The 23,341-nt window shown below is 39.4% G+C and overlaps 3 protein-coding genes across 6 annotated transcripts in view; all 3 read left to right on the forward strand.

Moving 5' to 3' along the window:
• Positions 1 to 882: 882 nt before the first annotated feature.
• On the forward strand, positions 883 to 11,215 carry LOC148653790 (mitochondrial ornithine transporter 1-like). The gene is made up of 7 exons (XM_088649180.1): positions 883 to 1,180; positions 1,738 to 1,898; positions 4,881 to 5,139; positions 5,838 to 5,978; positions 7,435 to 7,607; positions 8,903 to 9,061; positions 10,663 to 11,215. Exons 2-7 carry the CDS (start codon positions 1,829 to 1,831, stop codon positions 10,785 to 10,787), a joined length of 927 nt encoding a protein of 308 aa, XP_088505306.1. The 5' UTR covers positions 883 to 1,180; positions 1,738 to 1,828; the 3' UTR covers positions 10,788 to 11,215.
• A 4,059-nt stretch (positions 11,216 to 15,274) lies between these two features.
• On the forward strand, positions 15,275 to 21,755 carry pin4 (protein (peptidylprolyl cis/trans isomerase) NIMA-interacting, 4 (parvulin)). The gene is made up of 4 exons (XM_088649181.1): positions 15,275 to 15,467; positions 17,660 to 17,730; positions 18,101 to 18,220; positions 20,596 to 21,755. The coding sequence occupies exons 1-4, from the start codon at positions 15,428 to 15,430 to the stop codon at positions 20,752 to 20,754; spliced, it is 390 nt and encodes a 129-aa protein (XP_088505307.1). The 5' UTR covers positions 15,275 to 15,427; the 3' UTR covers positions 20,755 to 21,755.
• A 1,358-nt stretch (positions 21,756 to 23,113) lies between these two features.
• Positions 23,114 to 23,341, forward strand: part of acsl4a (acyl-CoA synthetase long chain family member 4a) — a 33,235-nt gene continuing 33,007 nt past the window's right edge. For 3 of the 4 annotated variants that reach the window (XM_088649184.1, XM_088649190.1, XM_088649189.1), the window contains exon 1: positions 23,114 to 23,194. The gene's annotated coding sequence lies outside the window, so the exon portion shown is untranslated. The remainder of the gene's footprint in view (positions 23,195 to 23,341) is intronic. The other variant, XM_088649185.1, reaches the window with a different exon arrangement.

The raw sequence follows: 23,341 nt of genomic DNA on the forward strand, positions 1-23,341 counted from the left end.
CACATTTTTTTATTTTATAAAGTATCTTAATCCAGGTGGACAAAACATGTTGTTCACCATTGATATTACTGTACCTAGCTTCTGAACTCCTGTGTCACTTGGTGTGCTAATACGTCTTTGTTTAAACCTGAAATTGGAGTGCACTTCACTTTCCAGAAGATCTTGTGCTGCTTAAATTTCTGTACAACGTTTTCACTAACTCTCAATTCAATATGAATAACAGCACTCAAGATTTAAGTGTATTGAAAGCTTAACCTGCTTGGTTGAGAGCTAACCTCCTGGCCATAGGACGAACAGGCCAGGACTCCCAGGCACAGTGAGGATTTTGACTGAGGGGCGGCAGTAGCAAAGGTAGAGATGGAGTGGAACTGGGATGAAAAAAGAGGCATGCAAGGGAGAGACGTGGGTAGTGTTTATAATGTATTATGTGAGGAAATTACGTCACGATTAAATTACTGACAGCTGAGTCTGATTGAACTCTGCTACTCTTGTCATCCCGCCCGAACTTTCGTTATAAACTTCATAAAACAGTGTTGCCTGGCATTACGTGGTGCTGATACCTATAGTCACTCTAAAATCAAGTCTACTACCCATACGCTGGAGACGGTGGAGCTGAGAAGGCGTTGTGTGTTGTAGTACTTTTGAGGATGCGAGAGAAATCTGCTTTCTGGAGCAAAGAAGTGTTTTCTTATTATAACAGAGCAAACATGAGTTTCGGTACATATTATAACGTGTTTTTTAAGCGTATTGCAAATGCCGTTAAAAATGAGACGGCACTTAATTAACACACTTGTTTAACAGAACAGTTAAATGCGTTACAATATGTTTAGATTTCACAACTAATGCATACACGACCTTAGCATGATACGTTGTCAACGTTGATTAAATGCAGTATATTATACGTAAACACTTAATTACAAAAACCTGCTCCCCTCTCTGAACTCCTGAACTCCGGCAGTGACGCGGCAGGTCGTGCTGTCACCCACAGCGAAACTCTATAAAACTCGAAGGCACCGGTTATACCCAGGGATTAGTGATGAAGTGAAGTGTTAAGCCTTTAAAAAAAAAAACTTTGTTGTACTCTTGCTTAGATTCCTCTACCTTGATTTTCCACCTGCTCTCTAACTGCAACGCTGCGAGAATGATTACTGTCTGGAGGTGCCACCTCTGATCTGGTTTAGTAAGTAAAAGTTAAGACGAAGTTTTAGCGATTTGCGTTAATAGCTTTTGAGGGAAGAATTCAAGTTCGGTACACAGCGTTCTTTGTACAATTCATCTTTGTGTACTGTAAACAAAATCACGAGAAAGTTGTGAAGGATGGTAGATGAGATATCTGAATGTTATAACAGCATACCAATAAGCAATTCAAGAAATGTTTGCAATGTTCTTTTAAAAATAATTTAACCTGTAAACATTCCTGACTGGTTCAACTGTTCTATCAAAAAGAAAAATTCAGTAAACCTTTTGGGGCTGGTTCTTTCAGTTTAGAAAGTGTTTCTGTTAAATGCGTTTAAATTTAGGAAGCGTATTCCGCAACATTTGTTTTTGTGCAAATTTGTATGTTCCCACTTTAAAGGACTTACAGTATTGGGTGCATTTAACGAACTCTTGCCAATAAAAGGCTTGTTTCGAATTGAGGTCACATTTTGCATATCGAGCTCAGGTGCAGTTGTTTTTAAGTGTGGTACCTGACCTGCTGGTAAACCCTCGTAATGTTGCCATTCTGATGTTTTTCAGTACCACAGGGTCCCTAAGTGCTGTTGTGCTACATCTTAGCACCCAGTGTCTCCACCTGACACTGGGTTTGCCCCAGTCAGACGGCCACAACATGTCACTGGAGAGAAGGACTGTCCACCCCTTGATCGAAACTGTCATCAACCTCACAGCAGGGGCGGCAGGTGAGTAATGTACCGCTTAACAGTGGAGTGGCAAATCTTGACAATACATACCTCTTTATAATGGTGGGTCCCAACCTTTACAAGTGTGTGGAGCCCTTTTCAGTTTAAAGCATTCTGTGGGCTACCACGAGCTACCAGCTGTTTTCACTCTCACATCCTTTCTGTAGTCTTGTGCTTCATGTCACAAAAGGCTGACTGCTACCTTGTCATGCGATTTGTCTTGGAGTCATTTTGTAAGTTGGCTCCAGCTTGTGTAGGTCTTTTCTGGTGGCTTGAACATAGGCAGTGTTTTGTGTTGGGAATAGGTGTCCCTATTAGTGCCTGTTTGTTAATTCTGGACCAGTACTGTAGTGTGATCTGACTTTGCTTCTATGAAATATCACTGACAGGTGGTTGGGTTGTGACCTGGCTTTGACTTTTTTTTCATTATTTTATACATAAAATGCAGAGGAGATGGTGAGAGTTGAAGCCATTCAGTCAAGCAAAATCTTTGTTAGGGCCCAGGTTTTCTATGTTGCTGAACTGGTGTGACCTTGCTGTTCTACAGACTCCTCTTGAGCTTCATTGATGTCTTTCCCTTGTTCCACGTGTCACACAGTCTGTCCAAGGTTACAGCTGCCCTGCGAGCTCTTATCTTTGATTTTGTTATTGTTGTGCTCTAGCTTCCTCCCACAGTCCAGAGATGTACTGGTACAGTAGGTCAATTGGCTTCTGGGAAAATTGTCTGTAGAGTGAGTGTTTGTGTTTGCCCTGTGATAGACTGGCGTCCCATCTAGGGTGCATTGCGTCTCACACCCATTCATTGCTGGGATAGGCTCTGGCTCTCCTGCAACCCTGAATTGGATAAAGTGGTTAGAAAATGGCTTGATGAATGTTATTGTTATCTATAATGAGGGTACCTAAATAAGTGAAGTTGTTGTTCCATTCCTCGAGAAATGAAAATCAATAAAAAGAATCTGCACTTGGTCAACATTTGTAATGTAAACCATACATTTACATAAATTCTTCTTCATTATCTTGACATACTGCAAAGCAAGTGCCTGGGTAAGTGTATGGAGTAACTGAATTGGATAGCTTATACTGTTTCCCTGACTTCAAAGGCCAGCATGTCAGGTTGAAACGATGACGGTTAATTCTGGTTCACATCACGTTTTTCTTGTTTCACAGACCACGGTTATTTGACATGTTATCATCAAGTGATTTGACTCGTTCAAACTGAGTGTGCGCTTTAGATTAATGAACTTTCAAACCCTTACGATAGGGACTGTGGGGCAGTCATTTTCATGGACGACCACTTTAAAAAGGTAAGAGAAAGTTGCAGATGAGAGGAAGCCTCTTTTGACCCATCTGGCCCGTATGGTAGTAAGTAGTTTATTAATCCAAGGATCTCATCTTGCCATTCCTTGAAAGAGTGCAGAGTATCAGCTTCCATGTCATACAGATCAGGCAGGGAGTTGTTGTCTGGTTACTCTGTCCCCATTTGGATCAAAGCTGGCTTGAAAATGCATGTAAGACTGTGTGAAGCCATTTACTGTGCAAGATTTTAAAACTAGATTTTATTATTGCTCAGTGGGTTTTCTTGTATAGCTATTTGCACTTGTCTTAAATGCTGATGATTTGTTAAGAGAGACTTTTATTGAGTCAGTTATGAACTAATCAGATTTCTTCTGTAGCTGAACTCCAGGCAAGGCTGAAAATCTGCACATCAAAATTTCACAGCTCATAAAATTGAACATGTGGATAAATGACTTTTTAAATTTTTGTTAAAGGGGAACTGCAACGCTATGTTTATATTTTGGGGTTAGAAACGATCTGCATTGATGAGTGCATTTCAAGCTATATTGAAAGTAAGATGTAAATTGGAGGTTTTACAGGTACATCACAAAATAGCCAAAATTTCCAGGTATGCACAGTGCCATATCCTGCTATTCAGAACAAGGCAACCAAACTGGTGAGGTGATGCAGTCCTAGTGCATTGTAAACAAGCAGGCTTGTGAATGCATTTCTTCTAATCCAACAGAAACGTTGCTCTTGACATCGAGACGGTTTTGCAGACAAATGCAACTTGTTAGCTCAGCATGCAGATCACGTTTGAATATCTCTGCATTTCTGCAGGATGTCTGCTGCACAGCCTGTACTTATTGGCTCATACATTGCATTACACCAGTCATTAGAGTGACTAGTGAGCAGGAAGGGCTGCTGCACATCGCAATATGTGTCGCAATATGTGGCGAGACCAGCGATTGGCGACAATATGGTGACCATGCAGTACTTTCACAAAGTTCGTGATTTTGTGCTTAATTTGGAATTTGAAAAATTATGCAAGGCCGTCAATTGCTGAATTTTGTTATTAAGATTTAATAACTAGCCTAAGAAATTGGGACTACAGTTCCCCTGTAAAGTAGGTGATGGGGTGGGGGAAATGGGCTAGGTGGTAGGTTATCATCATTTATTCTTTAAGGATTATGTTCATGGATGCAAGTTCATACTATTGTCTTAATTTCATAAACAGTTATGTGGTTTGGATGATCGTTTCTAGGAATAACCAAATGTGGCATCCAATTTAAAATACTAGGTTCTAATGTTGTACTGCATCTTGGGGAGGCAGAGGAAACATTTCATTCATTCATTTGGCGGGATATGTGATATTAGTTGACCGAATAGCCTCGTTGAGCCAGGTTTCGGAAGAATACAGTGAAGCAGTGATTTCAGAATCATTGTTCTTTACAGTATATTCACCACCATTTACTCTGTTGTTTTGAGTGACATAGGCTGGGTTAACATCATGACGAGAGGTAAAATTTGGTTGATTTCAAATCTTAAAAGGCTTGATGTGTTCTAAGCCAGTGTTCTAATTTAATGTCACTTGTTGTTCTTGCATGTCTCTGCTTTTGTGCACAAGGGGGGATGTTTTCGATCAGACCCCGACCCAGTTTAGAGAAATGCACTCAGCCTGCTGTCTGGTGCTCTTGTCTGTTTCAGGGGGTGTGGCGTGTGTGCTGAGCGGGCAGCCTTTCGACACAGTGAAGGTGAAGATGCAGACCTTTCCAACAATGTATCGGGGTTTTGTGGACTGTTCGCTGAGAACCTACCGGCAGGATGGGCTGCACGGGCTGTATCAGGGCACGATGCCTGCGCTACTGGCAAACGTGGCCGAGAACGCTGTCCTTTTTGCCTGTTATGGGTTCTGTCAGCAGCTCACTAGGCGGCTGTTTGGACTGGAGAGCATATCCAAGCTCAGGTGAGGGATGGAAATCAAATAATGCTTCTAGAAGTACTGTTGACTGATGTCATTGGAACATATTTGATATTTTTGCATAACTTGTGTAACAATGATGGACGTCTTCTCTTTAAGAGATTTGCTGTTCTATATTAAAATGAAGAACCTTGATAAAATGATAAGGCAGTCTTCAGGAAATACAGTGTGCTTATTTTAATGTGGCTAGAGTTGGACAAATTATTATTATATCACTGTTATTTGTGGGTAGTCAAGAATGAGGCACAGTGGGTTCCCAATGCAATTTGTTTTCTCCCTTCTGTTTAAGAGAGAAAGCTGCACTTTTCCTGGGATGTCGGGATATCTCTGTGCCCTCGTCGTTAACTGTTATCCTCTGCACTCTTTAGTGTGCCTCTCTGAAGATGGGGGGCGGGGGGGGGGGGGAAGGAAATATCAGTTTGCTACAGAATCATAAAGACTTCTACCACTCCTTCATGTTCTTCTATCATTGGGATGGATGTGAACTTAGTGTGCAGTCTAAATGATTTAAAATTGATTTTTTTTTTAATTTCACTGAGGTGGGCTCCTGTGTTTACATTCCTTTCTCTGAAAATGGGAAAGGTTAGTCTTTTGTTGTCTGTGTCTGAGTAGTTGAAGACTGTATGAGTGACTTGTAAGACTATGCACTTAGCAGCTCCTGTGGTGATCTCTGTTCCTTCCAGTGACCTGCAGAATGCCACGGCGGGCTCAATCGCCTCTGTGTTCTCCTCTCTAGTGCTGTGTCCCACAGAGCTGGTGAAGTGCCGGATGCAGGCTCTCCATGAAATGAAAGTGGCCGGAAAAACCTCTTTGGCATATCGGGTGTAAGCAACTCTTCAGCTGATCACATTTTATCATATGTTGCCGTTTCGGGAAGAAGGAGGGTCAAAATCGTACAGTTTCCAAATATATTAGACCGATTGGACCCATGCTAGTAATTTTCACACTGAAAACAATGGGTAGAGGTTATTGCTATTGATTGATGGCTCCAGTGTCCTGGGTTAGAATGGGGCTCTGTGTGTGTGGATTTTGCTTGGGTTTTCTGAGTGCTCCAGTCTTCTCCTACAGTTTAAACACTATCCTGGTTGATTGGTGTTTCTAAAGTGTGAACTGCATGTGTCTGAGAAAATGGGCGTGTGTCCTTCAATGGACCGGGGCCTTTTGCCTTTTACCATGAGGCCTGAGGATCCAATTCACTGTAACCCTCTAAAGGATAAAGAGGAAAACAAAAATGCATGTACAAATATAATATGCTTTCCGGATGGTCTCTTCTCCTACATATTCATTTTGTTTTGTACCCTTATCGCTTAAAGTACAATTCCACTGTGTTAAGGCTATTGGTTTCACTGTGCTCTTGCTTAGCTTTGTGCCAGTTGTAAAGCTCTGTATCTCCCAAGGTGGGCTGTGGGACTCATTACTCAGCCATACCCTGGCTTCTTTTTAAGAAATGATTGAATGAAACGGGGCTAAATGGGACAAAAGGCCTCCTCTCTTTTTCAGTCTTTTTGTTCAAAGTGTATTTAGAAAACCATACAACCACCCATGTTTATACAGTAGTTTAACAGAAGGTACAGGCATTTAAAGCTGTGGTTCGTTGGCTTTTAAACGTATATTTGAGGTCAATATTTATAGGATCATCTTGAGAGTTATAATGCCAGCTTTTGAGTAAGCATTAACTGTAGATTTATGTGACATGTTAAATACCTTTAAAATAAAACTGGGCAGTGGAAGTACTCCCAGTTTACTGTAAACTTCCATCATCCTGCTATCGGATTGTGGCCGCTATTAATATGATTCTGTCAGACAGATGTGGGTTTTACCCGCTGTTTTATCTTATTTCAGACCAACAGTGTATGCGTATTTATGATGGAGTCACTATTTTCAGTCCTCCCTTCCTCCCTGTCACATTCCTCCATAGATGTTTCAGTAGGATAAAGATCGGGGAACTTGAAAGAGCCACACAGATTTATCCTAGACTGTTTTTTTTTTCCAGATTTTTAAAGGGATCATGATCACGATATCGCATAACTTTCAAATTAAACCCGAAGCCCTCCATTTTATTAGCATTGGTTAAACCACTGCAGTGACATCAGTAGCATGCTGGAAAGCGCCTTCTCTAGACTCTGAACATTTTTACCTTTCAGTCATTGAAAGCTGCACCTCCATCATGTGAAAAAGCAAATGGCATAGGAAATTGACATGAACGTGAAACGGGGTGGTTCCTGTCTTTATTTCTGCAGGGCAGGTCTGAGGTGTTCATCTTTCTCTTCTGTGTCCCAGCTCTGCCTGGTCTATAGTGAGGGACATCATGAAGACTGATGGACCCCAGGGCTTGTTTCAGGGGCTAACGAGCACTTGGCTGAGGGAGGTGCCCGGTTATTTCTTCTTCTTTGGAGGATATGAAATAAGCAGGACCTTTTTCACTAAGCCGGGAATGTCAAAGGATGAGTTGGGTGAGGCTGGACTACTAGTCTTGGAAATGAATGATCATCTCTTCAGCTGGAGATTTTTAATGAGTGTAAAAGCTATTGTGGCTTGCAGGGGTTAGGGAAACGGAGGGGAGAACACTTCCATAACAGATCAGAATACAAAGTGAAAATATGCTGACGGTGTACAAACACGCACACATCTCGTGTGTCTGTCCTCGAGTTCCTCCTTTCAGATTTAGCTTTGAGGTGAAGCCTTCGATTGGGGATTTCCGCTGGGGAGATGTATATGGCACAAACTGTCAAGAGCCCTTTTTAAAATGCACTTCACAAAAATCCAGTTTATAATCCATTTCAAGAAAATTGTAGTTTTCTTATTATCTTGTACTGTAATTCTTATTGGTAGGAAAGATTTATAAATAGAAATGATTGCCTGTGAAAATGGGCTGTCAGTGGATTTTATTTTAAAGAGACATTCACTCATCTCTTGCAGCTGAAATGCAGGCAAGCCATGAAGACGGAGGGGAGTAAAGAAAGACTTAACTAAATGAAGCATGTAGGGTCCCATTTAGCAAACCTGGATTGGATTACTTTGCCTTACAGAAACCGCCTTAAAATATATAAAATTAGATTTGCAAGACTTGTTTAGAGCTGAGATCTCAAACTCCTTTCCTGGAGGGTTCCAGTGCATTGTAGCTTTCTTTCCACCTGAGCTTTGTTACTTATTTGGTTTAATTGCTTGATGAATTGGATAATTATATAGCTCTTTTCCAGGCCTACAGGGCTTTAAAGACACTATACCTGGAAATAATTGCATGAATCAACCGACTGTTGGTGGGGGAATTAAATGCAGTACACTTTGATTCATCTAGATGGAGAAAATAATTAAATTTTTCCTTAATTAAATTGAGAACACAAACTACAAAATTAAAAACAAAAGACATTCTGGCCCTCTAGGAACTGAGGTTGAGACCTCCTGGTTTAGAGAAGTAATCAATGGTATTTTTTATAGGTCTTAATAGTTGTAAAATTAAGACACATTGGTCAAACTATACAGAACCATTTTAATAAAACACCCACCTGGGCCTGTATTACTCAATGAAGCATCCAGGATGCAAATTAGGGAGTCTCTATAAGCAGGTTTAAAATTTTATTTTTTTAATGTAGTAAAATGAGGAGTTTGTTTTTTATTTTTTATGCTGTCCTCTTAAGGTAAATTCCTGAGAAATGTTATCGTAAATATGGCCCACGGTATTAATGAGTGGGTTGCCCTGTGTGGCTCATGGCGAAGTCTCACTGCCCCTCTGCCCTCCTCCATGCAGATGCAGCACTGCTGGTTGTGAGTGGAGGCATTGGGGGGGCATTCTTCTGGCTTGCGGTTTATCCCATTGACTCAGTGAAGTCCAGAATCCAGGTTCTGTCCATGAGTGGCAAGCAGGCTGGGTTCCTCGTGTCCTTTATCAACATCCTTAGAACTGAAGGTAAGAAATATTGAGCTGCCTTGGGCAGACTTTGCTTGTTCCTCGCTAGCAGGCTTGAGTTGGTCAAAAGCAGAGGACTATGGGGTACTGTGTCACATTTTTTGAGCTGGCAGCCCAGGGGGAGAGCCTCTGAGCTTTTTGTGGTCTAGGGAAGGTGATCCAGTCTAGAGCTTAATCTCCTTCCTCTGGTCTTTCCACCTATATGGAACTAGAACCTGGAGAGGCAAGAATCTGCTAGGTTGGTTGTCTATGGGGAAAACTGGCCCTTGTATAAATACAGTATGTGCATGACTGTTGGTGTCTGGCTGTCCTGCGATGGACTGGCATCCTCTCCAGATTGTGTCCGTTGCTTGCCGGGATAGGCTCTGGTTCCCCTGCGACCCCGTAGTGGATGAAGCGCTTTGAAAATAGCATAAAAAGTTAATCTATCCAAAGGCTACTGTCAAGAGCTGCAGAGCCCTTGGTCAAGTCCAGGAGGTTTCTTGCATAATCATGAGATACTTTGTAGTACAACTAAAAAACACAAAGTGGTAAAGAAATTGTTGAAATAACAAATCACTGTACTCTAAACCGCAATCAGTAGCTGAATATTCATTGTTATGAAATGTTTATGATGTACAACTCACTGTCTCAGGGAGGCTTGCTAAGGATAACATCCTGGTTTCTGATTTTTCCCTCCCCTGTCCTCTGGTAAGTGTAATAGGATCATAAAGGCACGTTCAGAGACCGCTTCTTCAAGCAATCTGTCAGATTTATGGAATTCTACCTCTACCACTGGCTCACACTGATGTGCACTTTTAAGTTGTATGTTATTTACGTTTGTTGTTTTTGCTGCTGCTGCTGTTCTGTGTTTAAGTTTAGTGTTTCCTTAATGCCTTTTAGTTGGAACATGCATGGAAAATAAACTGAACTGATTACCTGACAGAGCACATTCCAGTATTCTACAAGATTTCCAAAACTTTCTGAGTGCTTTGTTCTTAGGTGAGTTGTACGGTGATAACCAGCAGCCCTATCACCCTGCAACTCGCAACCAGCAACGCACTGAAGCTAAGCAGGTGTGAGCCTGGTCAGTACCTGGATGAGAGACCTCCTGGGAAAAACTAAGGTTGCTGCTGGAAGAGGTGTTAGTGGGGCCAGCAGGGGGCGCTCACCCTGCGGTCTATGTGGGTCCTAATGCCCCAGTATAGAGACAGGGGCACTAAACTGTAAAAAGACACCGTCCTTCGGATGAGATGTAAAACCAAGGTCCTGACTCTCTGTGGTCATTTAAGATCCCAGGGTGTTTCTCGAAAAGAGTAGGGGTGTAACCCCAACGTCCTGGCCAAATTTCCCAGTGGTGTTTACCAATCATGGTCTCCTAATAATCCCCATCTATGAATTGGCTTCATTACTCTGTTCTCCTCCCGAATGAGAGCTGATATGTGGTGAGCGTTCTGGCGCACTATGTCTGCCGTTTCATCATCCAGGTGGATGCTACACATTGGTGGTGGAGGGGAGTACCCACTACCTGTAAAGCATTTTGAGTTACCTGTAAATTGCCCGTAAATAACCTGTAAATTGCTTTTGTAAGCAATTTATTAATAACAATTATTCTTCTTCAGGTGTTACAGCCTTGTACTGTGGACTGACCCCCACTGTAGTGCGAGCATTCCCTTCCAATGGAGCCCTTTTCCTTGCTTATGAACTGACCAGAAGAGCCCTGAGTGACAAAGTAGCTGCTATCTGAACACATGCCTGGTTTGAACTGTTTTAATTACATCTGCTGTCATATCAAAATGTTTCTGCACAAAAAAGTATTTTAACACTTTTATTGTAAACTTTGTAAATTTTGAAATGTCCGTGTTATTATATACCTTGTTAACTGTATTATTGATGTTTTGTAAAATTTTACCCTTTTTCAGGCACTATTAGAATCCTAAAAGGTATAAGAATTTAATTGGGGTATTTGATTTTGATTAAGATTTGTGGAGCCACAGTTTTCACAGTCACTTTAATAAGAGGCAGGAGCAGAATTTCATGGTGCTGTGCTCAATTTGTTTTTGTTTGAATGCAACAAGGCTTTAACACTTCATTTCTGTAAAGAAATGTGTCTTTTAACCTAGCTGTGTACTATTACAAAAGTGTTTTACACAAAAAATAAAGTTTTTAATTTAATTTTGTGACTCTTTCTATTTCCTCGCTGATTTATTGAACTGCATCATTATGTTCTGGATTTTGTTCAAAAAATAATTTTTATAACCATATATAGGATTTTTCTTTTACAGTTTATTACTCAAAACATTCACTTTGTTAAAGGCACAGTTACCTATAAAGCGCCTCAAAGCTGGGTTAGGATTTTTACAGTTAAGTAATTAGACCAGCTGTCTAACAAACTATGAATGCACACAGACAGATTTAGAAACATTTCTGAACTAAACAAGAGAACTATAGTAACCAGAGAACACCCATGTAGCTGTAAGGAGAACATGCAAACTCCACATAAAATGTGCTCAGGCCAGAATTATTTATAAAACTGACTAGCAGTTCTTGAATTAATTTTGTTTAATTGATTTATTAAGTTATTGACTTGGTAAAATAAATGAATTGGGATTCCGAACCAGTAATATTAGTAATGTGATGACCAATAGTGTACACAATTTTAACTTTTCTACAAGTCTTACTGCATTTAATGTAATGTCCCGTTTTTTAAATTCTATGCTTTTAACTATTTCCTAACATTTTCTTTGTTTTTTCATTGCTTTCCCACATTGTGTAGTAGATGTACTGTAAATGTCAACATTTTTTCCACATAGGAAAATAAAAACTATATATAAAATGGGAAAACTGAGCTTTTTTTTTTTTACTATCTGCACTTATCTGCATTAAATACCATCTTTCTGGTGACTGCCAAGTTTTCATTTTTGTCTAGATCTTTTTGACTAGAACTTGACTAGATCACCAACTATAACAGAATGTAGATCATTTCTTTAAATTTTGAAGAGATCCAACATGAGCTTGAAACAAATTCTTGTTGTCCTTCACTAATTGCATTACCCCCACCGTAAAATCACTGAAAACTGGGTCACATGCTATGAGGATGGTGGAGATTTTTGGTTCATGTGCAGCTTTGTGGTGGAATCGGTCTGTAGCATTTTACTCCCTGGAAATGTTACAAATGAACAAAAAACTTTATTTGCAGCGGAAGATCAAGGAATTGTTGCAGTACTTCTACCACAGTTTTAATCACCTCCCATACTGTATATGTGTGGTTAAAACTGTAATCATGTAATCATTTGAACAGCTTTCTCTGAAGTGTTATGGAAAATGAACTGAATATACAGCTTTAACAACAAAGTTCTTAACTTTGGTTTTACTTCACATTGTATACAAACCATTGGTTTTAAGTTTGCCGGTTGACATATTACAGTATGTGGTTTTTGAGGGCAGGATAAATATCATGTGCCCTAGTTTGTTCCACAGTGGGATGACCTGCTATCATCAAAAACCATAATCGCCAATTTTTTAATTAAGTTTTATGTAAAGAACACCAATTAATTAAACCAAAGATAAAGAAATACAGTTTTCAATGGTAGTCTTTGGCTAAAAAGAGACATCTTCAGATATTGATTTAATCCGGTCAGTTACTGAAAGCTCAAGTTACTTAATAAATATTTTTCATTTTTAAATTGTTGAACAATGCTTCAAAGAATACTGCTTTAAAATCCCATCTTCCTTAATATTTTTCAGCAAATATTTTTAGTTATTTTTATTAGATCAATAACAATAAGTGAAGGAATTATTCTGGCCTTGGATTTGATGGTTTGCTTAGTAAACATTGGCTGTTGTGCCATAGGCATGATTTAAGTTTACACACCCTGTTGGAGCTATTTCAACCGGAAAGTCCTCACCTTTGTTTTTAGGAACCATTTTAAAATGTCTTTTCAACATTGCCCTGTTAGCCTGAGCCAGGTTTGCCTTATAATTGAAAAACACAGCTGTCGTTGTGTTAAAATAATTTATCCTTCTTTTCCCACTCAATGTGAAAGTCTTCGTTTTTTTTATATCCTTGTGCTTGTTAATACATCACACTTAATAGTGTGAGCTTTAAAAATAACATATTGGAAGCAGTTAAAAATATCTTGGGGTATTTTTCAATTTAAAAATCCACTTCACTATCATAGCAGCTAAAGATTCATAGGTGTGAAACATACTACTGTATTTCACTGTGAGTATGCATGTTTTCTCAACCTGAGTTTCACCCATTAATGTCCACTATAATGGGGATGAGCAAGTCCCAAAAGCTCAGTTTTTGTCATTGCACACAATTACAAACAAGAGGAACTGAATGAACTGGATGCTGTTAATACTGTGGAACAGGATTCCCAGCACCAGTTAATGTACACTGTAGAGCTGCATACTGACCTACAGCCTGGTCACACTAAAGAGCAAGTTGCTGGTAATATTTAGCAGGGATGTGTGCACATCAAAACTGATGCTATTGAGAAACATTCTAACCTATAGGTAACTTCTATATGCAGTGAAGGGATCGGGGTTGAGGTAGATCACACTCGGCAAGAACATTTATATAGATGACTTTGAAAGTAATGAAGGGCAACAGAGCCAAGGAATTGGGAAGACTAGACTATCCCACGCTATAAATTCCTGAGGTCTCCTTCAGTTAAATTGGAGAGACTGTCATTAGAACACACACAACATGTAGACTTCAGCACACTCACCCTAGTATCTATAAACGAGAATGACCCTGAAGGGAAAGAACACAACATACAGAGCGGAGAAAGTGTCAGTGTTTTAGGCAGCCAGGGTATTCAGGCTGGACAGAGATCACATTGCTGTGGTCAGTGTGGGAAGAAATTTAGTCAGTCAGGCAGCATTAAAATACACCAGTGAATTCACACAGGAGAGAGCATATTGCTGTATTCATTGTAAGAAGAGGCTCACTCACTTAGAACAATTTAAAAACCTTCTGCGTATTCACAAAGGCGAAAGACCATATTTGTGTAATCAGTGTGGCAAAAGCTTCAGTCGATAAGAAGGTTTAAGAACACACAAGCGAATTCACACAGGGGAGAGACCATACAGCTGCAGTCAGTCGAGACAACTAATACCACCAGCAGATTCACAGAGAAGAAAGAGTATACTGCTACCGTCAGTGTGGGAAGGGTTTTTTGTTGTCAAATGACTTGAAAAAGCACCAGCACACACACTCTGGAGGGATGTACTGTTGCAGTCAGTGTGGGAGAAAATTCATTTGAATGGAAAATTTAAAAGTGCACCCACAAACTCACAAAGGACAGGGCTCATACTGCTGCATCAGTGTGGAGAGACATTTGGTCAGTCAGTACATTTAAAAGCACCAAGGAAAAGTTTTAGAAACTAAAGCAAGCTGAAGAATCACTAGTACTATCAGTGGTGATAGTGGAGACTCTACAGATGCCGAGATTGATGTAGCACTGTCACCAAGTCGTGTGACATCAGAGACAGATTATTTTTGCTATAACAGATACAAGCCTATTTTATTATTATTTAAATTAATTATTTATATTCTGAATGTATTAATTTCTTAATATATACATTTCTTAACCTGTGTTCTTAGAAAGCATGTTGCATCTGTGCAGTATTATCAACATTTCTCATCAGATTGGAGCCTGTCCTTAACCTAGGAGGTGACAATGAATTCTGTCTACCTGTCAGTTAAACTGCAGGTCTCTCCATTCTGCAGCATGCCATGGTGCTCAGCTCAAATGTGCTAATAAACCATTGAACACTTGCTCAAACCTGTGGATATTTCTTATCCATGTGATTGTGTACCTTCACAAAACAAATAATTGCAGTTTTTTCGTAGGTATATTTTTATTACTAGGCAATTTGTTCTGAACTACAATTGATGTTTTAAATTGTGCACATTCATTTACAGTATATTTGCAGTAAATTTACTATCTAAATGAATGCTTGCTTTGAGAATAAATAATTTTTTATGTGAAATAGATTTTACGACTACTGTGCTTCATTCATTGAAATTCCATTAATGACACAAAGCACACACGAATAGAGCAACTCGCAGGCGTTTTCAAACCTCCTGGCTAGGTGGCGCTAGCAAGTGTGATGAGAATTATATCTGGGTACATACACACCTCTGTAGGCTTTCACTCTTTGATTGTTGTGTCGCTGCTTTACTGCTCCGGCGCAGGAATTCTAGCGATGCTGTACGACTTGTCGCGATTTATTGACGTTTTTTCCTGCTGGGCTCACGCTGGCTAACCTGGGCAGATCTGTTGCACAGTCTGCAGACTTCTGTAAGTCTGCGTGTTATGAGCCTTGATTTTATTTTAAATATTTGAAAGTTTTTCGAATTGAAAAAAACGGACAATGCCGCCGAAACAGGGAAAGGCTGGCAAGGGAGGAAAAGGTAAACAGAGTTTTTGATTTATTATTTTTATTGAATCCACACGGCATTATTAGCAAGAGACTACTAATTGAGGGCTGCTGCAGTCGAGGAGGTCCGTTACATTTTAAATGAAATGTTGGTTAATCGCGTTATTTTTATTTTTTCTGTCAGGTATTTTAAACATTTCAATTTAATGTGATTTAAACTGTTCTTAATCTATGTATACATCCCGTTTGCTAAATCTCTAGTTTACCGTGTCTACATGTGAAAATACGTTATATGTGTGTCTCCAGCAAAACCTATGTAACTGTATTTTTCCCCGAAATATTATTCTCGGGAACTACATAATACTGTGTACTGTATTTAGATCACATGGTCTGACTGATCATTTCTGTGCTTATAATACTCAAATCTACATACAAACTTGTACATACAAACTTGACACTGATGTGGCTGTCTCTGCGCTCTCCAATACCTGGATGACTCAAACGTAAAGTACGACAGGACTGAAGTAATGCTTCTTGCCGCCTTCTATTAACTATGTAAAGCCACTGCAGGAACCCCATCTGTGGATGGCACTGTACTTGAATTTCAGTCTAAGTTGAAGAACGTGGGGGTGATATTTGTTCCCGACTTGACGTTTGATCCACATTTGCAACATATTTAAAAAACATCAAACATATCAGAAATATCACCAGGCTATGTCCTGTATTGTCCCTCACTGTAGCTGAAAAGCTTGTCAACACAATCGTCTTCTGTAGCATTGATTACTGTATCTAAATCCACACTGAACAAACCTCAGAATGTCCAGAATTCGTCAGTCAGAATCCTGACCACGTCATATGCAAGTGGCAACGTTAATCTGGTCCTGATGTCCTTGTACTAGTGGCTTCCTACTGTATAAGGTTTTGTGTCAACTCATGCTCAAAGGCTCTACATGACTTGGCCCCTCAGTACCTGTCTGAATTATCATCATCATCATCATCATCGCAACCTTTCTTCATCGGACTCTGGGTGTCATACGGGTGACAGGGCCTTCTCTTGCTATGCCTCTGAGCTCTGGAAATCTGTCCCCCAGGATATCAGAGAATCATCTTTCCCGAGCGCTTTCAAATCCAGACTCAAAACCTTCAGAAGGGCTTTTATTTAATTGATGTCTATGTCGGCCCCTTTGTATCTTCTACTGCATTCTAAACCTTGCTCTTTCTTTGTGCTAATTTTGGGATCTCCTGTCTTTGGGACCTCACATGGTCTCTCAACACCACCTGTCTGATCAAGAAAGCGCAACAGTGCCTGTACTTCCTAAGACGGTTGAAGAAGGCTAAGATATGTCCCCAGATCCTCACTAACTTTTACAGATGCACTACAGAAAGCACACTGACAGGCTGCATCACAGTGTGGTGTGGCAACTGCAGTGCTGCTGACCGCAAAGCCCTACAGCGGGTGGTGAAAACTGCCCAGTCCATCACTGGGGTTACCCTCCCATCTATCCAGGACATTTATGACAGACGGTGCTTGAGGAAAGCTCTAAGCATAATCAAAGACCCCACACACCCCAGCTACAGACTTTATGATCCTCTACCATCTGGAAAACGGTACCGGAGCATTCGGCCCTGGACTACCAGACTCAGAGACAGTTTTTACCCCTGCACTATCAAACTGTTAAATTCCCAGCCTCTCTCACTCTCACTCTCACCTCACCTCTCACCTATGATCTGAACCTCAACAGTGCCTTCTTCCTTTCTTTCTTACCAAAAACCCAAACACACATTGAAAATCTACCTCTACCATACATGTCAAAAGCACACTCCCCATAATTTCTATCCCTTTATTTTATTCTGTTGATGCATATTTTTGCACATAACCTGTTAACTTTTTGTTGTTTTGCACATTGCCTGTTGTTGGTTTTTGCACACTGCCTGTTGTCTCTGTCTTTCTTTTGCTACACAATTGTATTGTTGTTGTTTTTTTTTCTCTTTGTACTACTTATGTCCGAGAGCTAGCTAAATAGCATTTCGTTATACCATATACCATGTATATGAGTGTAATGACAATAAACTTGAACTTGAACTTTGTTACTGTTTTTGTTGTTTTAACTCTTTTCTGTACTTTTCCTGTAAAAAATCACTGTGAGAAGATGCCTTTAAAGTGCTATATAAATAGTTGTTTTTTTTCCCACTGTATCTGTGCTGGTGTCTTTCTGCCATGTTTAGGAGCTGGCGCTTCTGGAGGTGGTGACTCTGACAAAAAAGAAAAGCCGCAAAAAGGGGGAAATGCAGTTAAGGTACAGTGGCACCGTTGAACTTTGTGTCAGACATTTGTAAAGTTTTTCATCTCCAGTGGGGCATTAAAATGGACTATTATAACTCGGTGTTTACCTCCCTAGCGTCAAATTGCCAAAAAGCATCCAACTTTGTTAACAATGGAATGCTTCAAGAATAATCTTACGATTATGAAATCTTGTGCAACGTTGAATAAATATCTTACGAAACACTTCATGGGATCTTGTGATAGTGTTTTCAGATGTTTGTATTGGGAAAGCCGATTGGCAGTATAATACCAAAAAGAATTCCCTTTCTGTACTTTTCTAAAGTTTACTGTAGTTTGCATGTTGATCCCCTCTCTCACACACACACACTTATAATTTATTTCAGGTCCGACATATTCTTTGTGAAAAACACAGCAAATCGATGGAGGCCATGGAAAAACTGAAGTCTGGGGTGCGGTTCAGTGAAGTCGCCTCACAATACAGTGAAGACAAAGCGAGACAAGGAGTAAGTGAGAAATGCATCTAGATGAGACGGGCTAAAACAAATGACAGATTAGAATACCTGTATACAGCAACAGAGTTCCAGATTTTCAAGTTTCAGATTTTTTTTGTACCTGAGTACAATGAAATGCTTACTTTATGTGTGTTTCCACACATAACAGATGGCATCTCAAATTGTTGGAGACCAGAACATAAAAAAATAGCATGTACGCCAAAAAGATAGTGGAAAGCTGCAGTGTAAAATACCAGTAGCAGCCGTATACATGAGAAAAGTAACAACTGTAATTTTCAGCAGCATTCAATTAGTAGTAATATGCAAAAAACAGGTAGTGACAGTGTTGTGAGTTCAGTCCAAAAATAAAGGGGTATAAATGGGAAGTAGGAGAATTAAGGGGTGGTATTAAGAAATCTTATGGCCGAGAAAGACGTTTTCTTTAAAACTTGAGGTTTGGGCTTTTATACTCCTCAATCTTTTGCCACAGGTTAGAAGAAATGGCATGCCCAGGGTGGTGTTGATCTTTAATTCTATTATCTGCCATTCTGAGGCAGTGTGTACTGAAGATGGGATGAATGGAGAGGAGTTCCATTCTGTAGCTTTTTTATGGTTGTGTTCTGACCAATTACCATAACAAACTGTAATGCATCTGGTGAACATGCTTTCTCTGTTGTACATTTGTGAGTGATTGTGAAGACATACCAAATCTCCGGAGTTGTCTAAGGAAATAGAGGTGCTGGTGTGCTTTTGTGATAACTTCGTCTGTGTCACGGGACCAAGTCAGATTATTGATGAAGTGAATGCCCAAAAACTTGATGCTGCTGACCATCTCCAAAGCAGCTGTGTTTATATAGTGTGGCCTCCTCTCTGCTTGCCTAACCTAAGAGGATAGAATGCCCTTAGATTATAATAGTATAGAAAGAACAGCACATAGATTATAATCCCTAACTCAAATAATAAAATCACACATACCTTTGCTAGTATATGTGAAAGTACCAAATTAATAAATAGTTTTGCAGTCCATGAACATTATATTTAGTAATTTGTTTTATCCCAACCCCTTCTGCACAAAAAAAGTAAGCATGACTAATTAAAGGCTTTATTCAATGCACTTTTTGTAACTGGTCTTTTATTAGTCATTGCCTCTCACCGCCACTATAAGAGTCTAATGCTAACTTCCCTTCAGTGCATGGGAGATGTTAATTTTTTTCAATTAATGTATTGAACATGGCTAATTTAATATGAACCAGATTCGGTACGTTCAAGTCACTTCTCAGAAGTGGGCCAGTTCCACCATACACTCTAAAGAAAGAAAGGTGAAGTCAGTTAAATTGAATGGTTCTCAAATCTGGGTACTGTATCTTATTTAGGGTGAAAAACATGTAGATGTAGGAGACCAAGACATTTCTTCACTGTGGAATGGGTGAAATGTTTGGAAGAACTGTAGTGTCAGGTGTTGTGCTGAAATTTGTGTACTGTGAATTTAAGAATCAATATTGAAGCTTTTCATATCCAGTCACAGCAGAGTTCTCACTCCAAAAATAATTTCCATTGTGAGCTCTGTTTAATTACAGTGTGGCAGCATTCTCAATACTGGCTGTTCAGATGTGCAATAACCAGCTCTTAGTTTCTTATCCCTTTAGTTGCCTCATTGAAAATGTCTTTGCTTACCTAATATACCTGTACACAACAGTCTGGTAAAAATCATCTTGTAAATTATTATTGGTGAAATTGCAAAAGGAAACAAAAACTGAAAAAAGAAAGACGTTTTACAAACTACAGATTAAAAAAGTCATACTGATCCCTTTTTGTTGTGAGGATGAAGCAGAGTCTTCACAGAATTCGCTTGGTCTTTCCTATTGATGGGGTTGTATGAGCAGTAAATGTGCAGAGCACATGATGGAATTGAGACTCCCATATACACTAGTAAAAGCTGAATAGACATTGTCCCATTTACATATAGATAAGTGATGTTGTAAATACTGTTTTTTATTCACACTTTTGGTCACTGGATGGTGTATTTTCTCAATTTTATTATCTTCTCAACTGTATACAGAACTACAGTATTTTAGTGTTAAATTTACATGAATAAAAATCTCGTATATTATGGTAAATTATGAATAGCAGTAGCCATTAACATTGTTTCAACGTGTCTATACCTTAGAATCGCTTTCACATAATGTTATGGACACAGTTTATGTTGCTCCTGTATAATTTACATATTCTTGTTTTTTCTTTGTTACATTTTTGGTAGGTACAGTATAATCATGGTCCTGTGTTTGCAGTGCAGATTACTGACAGTTTTCTAAGTGGAGCTTTTTGGTTAGGAATTCTGTCCAGTTGTACAATAAATGCTGAGCTGGTCTTTCCTCTGGGTGTGACAGGGGGACTTGGGCTGGATGACCAGAGGATCTATGGTTGGGCCTTTTCAAGATGCAGCTTTTGCCCTGCCGGTCAGCACCATGGACAAGCCTGTGTACACAGATCCGCCAGTGAAGACCAAGTTTGGGTATCACATCATCATGGTGGAGGGCAAGAAATAACGCTTCAGGATTTGAAGAATCAAGCTGGGCATCATCCCCTTGTTTTTTTAAACATTATTTATTTTTGGGAGAGGAGTTCAGAACAGAGATACTGCTTGTTTGATGTAGAAATCTTAATACCATCATAAAACTCTCAAGAAGTGGTTACATGCAAGCATCACGATGAGGAAAACGTTCATAGCTGTTAAAAAACACAATCTGCTTTGATTTCATATGCAATTGTAAAACACTTTGGATACATAAAGAAAATGAGTGTGGGTAGGTATTGATTTGGAAAATAAAATCCCAGTAAATTCACTGCTCTTTTCTTGTACCAGATTGATTTTGAATGGGAAAAGGTGACTGTGTTCTTTGTGCATAAAATAAGCATAAAATGGGAGGACTTTTGTGACAAATAAAAATAGTTTTGCACTTAGCTGCACTTCATATAACAGTAAAAAAAACCAGCTTGTGTAGATTTTCCATGACTTTCTTCGTCCTGTTAAGAAACAACTCCTGGAATGTTTGGGGAAAATTTTTTATATCTATTTTGTATAGTGCTCTCCTTGATGTCTTGAGAGGGCAGCAAGATCAAAACTTGTTTTTGCTTTAGAGTCAAACAGTTTTTTTTTTTAACCTTGGGATTAAAATGAAAGAAAAGTACAATGTATGTTTTATTATTGGGTAATTCCATGCATACATTTGATTTATTGGAACAAATACATATAATACCTCAGTTCTGGGGGACCATAAGTAGTGTATGGAGACACATTCACTTTAAGTAATATTTAGAGTGAAGGTCAGTATTGGATTGCATATTCGTGTTAGTACTTCATTACGAGCAACATCACTGATAACATGTTTAATTATCTTTTATAGTAACATAGAAAAATCAGATATTAGAGGCTACATTTTGATATGATATGACTACATATTCATATTCTGTATTAGTTCTTATGAAATCTGCCTTTTAAGATATTTGAGTATTTTATTAAAGTTATTACTTCTTGGGAACTTTAAAACCTGTTCTGACTCTTTTTGTCAACAACAATATTTTTTTTTTGTTTTAATGTATCTTTATTGGGATTTTTGCAACAGTAATCTTTTTAAATAAAACATGGACCAGATATATAATATGGTAGAATATATAAATCACTACTTTTTGTGGTGGAATGATAGTTTGTGGTGTAATGATAGTTTCCAAGAGAAACATTACTTAATATTGTGCATTAAAGAGAGGCTATTAAATAGTTTTTGTTTTACTACATACTACTTATGCGACGTGCATACTATGGAGGTACGTATTCATAAAGATAAAAGGGAAAGCAGATGTGTCTAACATATAATTAATAATTGCTTACACTTATATAGTGCTTTTTCTGGACACTCCACTCAAACTCCACTCAAAGCGCTTTACAGGTAATGGAGACTCCCCTCCACCACCACCAATATGCAGCATCCACCTGGATGATGCGATGGAAGCCATAGTGCGCCACAACGCTCACCACACATTAGCTATCAGTGGGGAGGAGAACAAGTAATAAAGCCAAGTCAAAGATGTGGATTATTAGGAGGCCATGATTGATAAGACCAATTGGAAATTTGACCAGGGTTACACCCCTACTCTTTTCAAGAAACCCCTGGGATTTTTAATGACCACAAAGAGTCAGGACCTCGGTTTTACATCTCATCTGAAGGACAGCGCCTGTTTACAGTATAGTGTCCCCATCACTATACTGGGGCATTCCGACCCACATGGACCGCAGGGTGAGCACCCCCTGCTGGCCCCACTAACACCTCTTCCAGCAGCAACCGTAGTTTTTCCCAGGAGGTCTCCCATCCAGGTACTGACCAGGCTCACACCTGCTTACCTTCAGTGGGTTGCAAGTTGTGAGTTGCAGAGTGTTAAGGCTACTGGCTAAACTTAAGCTCCTTATGTGAATTACATAATGGAGGAAGAAATCGAGTTTACGCATCATACAAAAATGAGCTTCGTCTGATTTTATGGGAGCTCTTGTCTGCTGCATTTTGGCAAACATACGGTTAACTGTGCGTTTGTACCAAGTTTCTCTGCCTTTCATGGATCTGGGTCACTTGCAGAAATAAAGAGATTTTCGTTAATCTTTTAACGTCGTTTTATATTTTATAAGCGCGTGAAGAGAAACAGTTTAGTGAGAGATGAAAAATGAGGTGCAAAAATCCGGGAGCTCTTTTCATGAAAGAAAGCTCCTCCAAAACGCATTTGTTCTGCATTTCACGTTACCGCCTCCTGCAATGCTTTAAAAAAAAGGTTTGCGAGGCTCGTTGAAGGTGTGGCCATTATGTCAGCGGCTATTGGCTACAAAAGGATGGAGTCAGATGACGTCTTATTTCCGGGTTTTCTCCGGAAGGTGAGAGGTTACTTTCGGTCAAACATTTCTTCGTTCAGAGAAAGAAGCAGCTCTTGGCCGGCGTGTCACAGGTAAGAATTAAAGCCGGCTGTCACTAACGCTCTCGTTAGTTTTACTACTGTCATGGCTAGTTACTGTGTATTTGCTGTATTAGCCTAATATACCTAACTGTCAACAATATTTAATATATCCGAAAAGCTAAGCGAAAGTTATCTCAC

This window comes from Lepisosteus platostomus, chromosome 10 (genome assembly GCF_059453375.1).
Source record: "Lepisosteus platostomus isolate fLepPlt1 chromosome 10, fLepPlt1.hap1, whole genome shotgun sequence".
Lineage (NCBI taxonomy): Eukaryota > Metazoa > Chordata > Actinopteri > Semionotiformes > Lepisosteidae > Lepisosteus > Lepisosteus platostomus.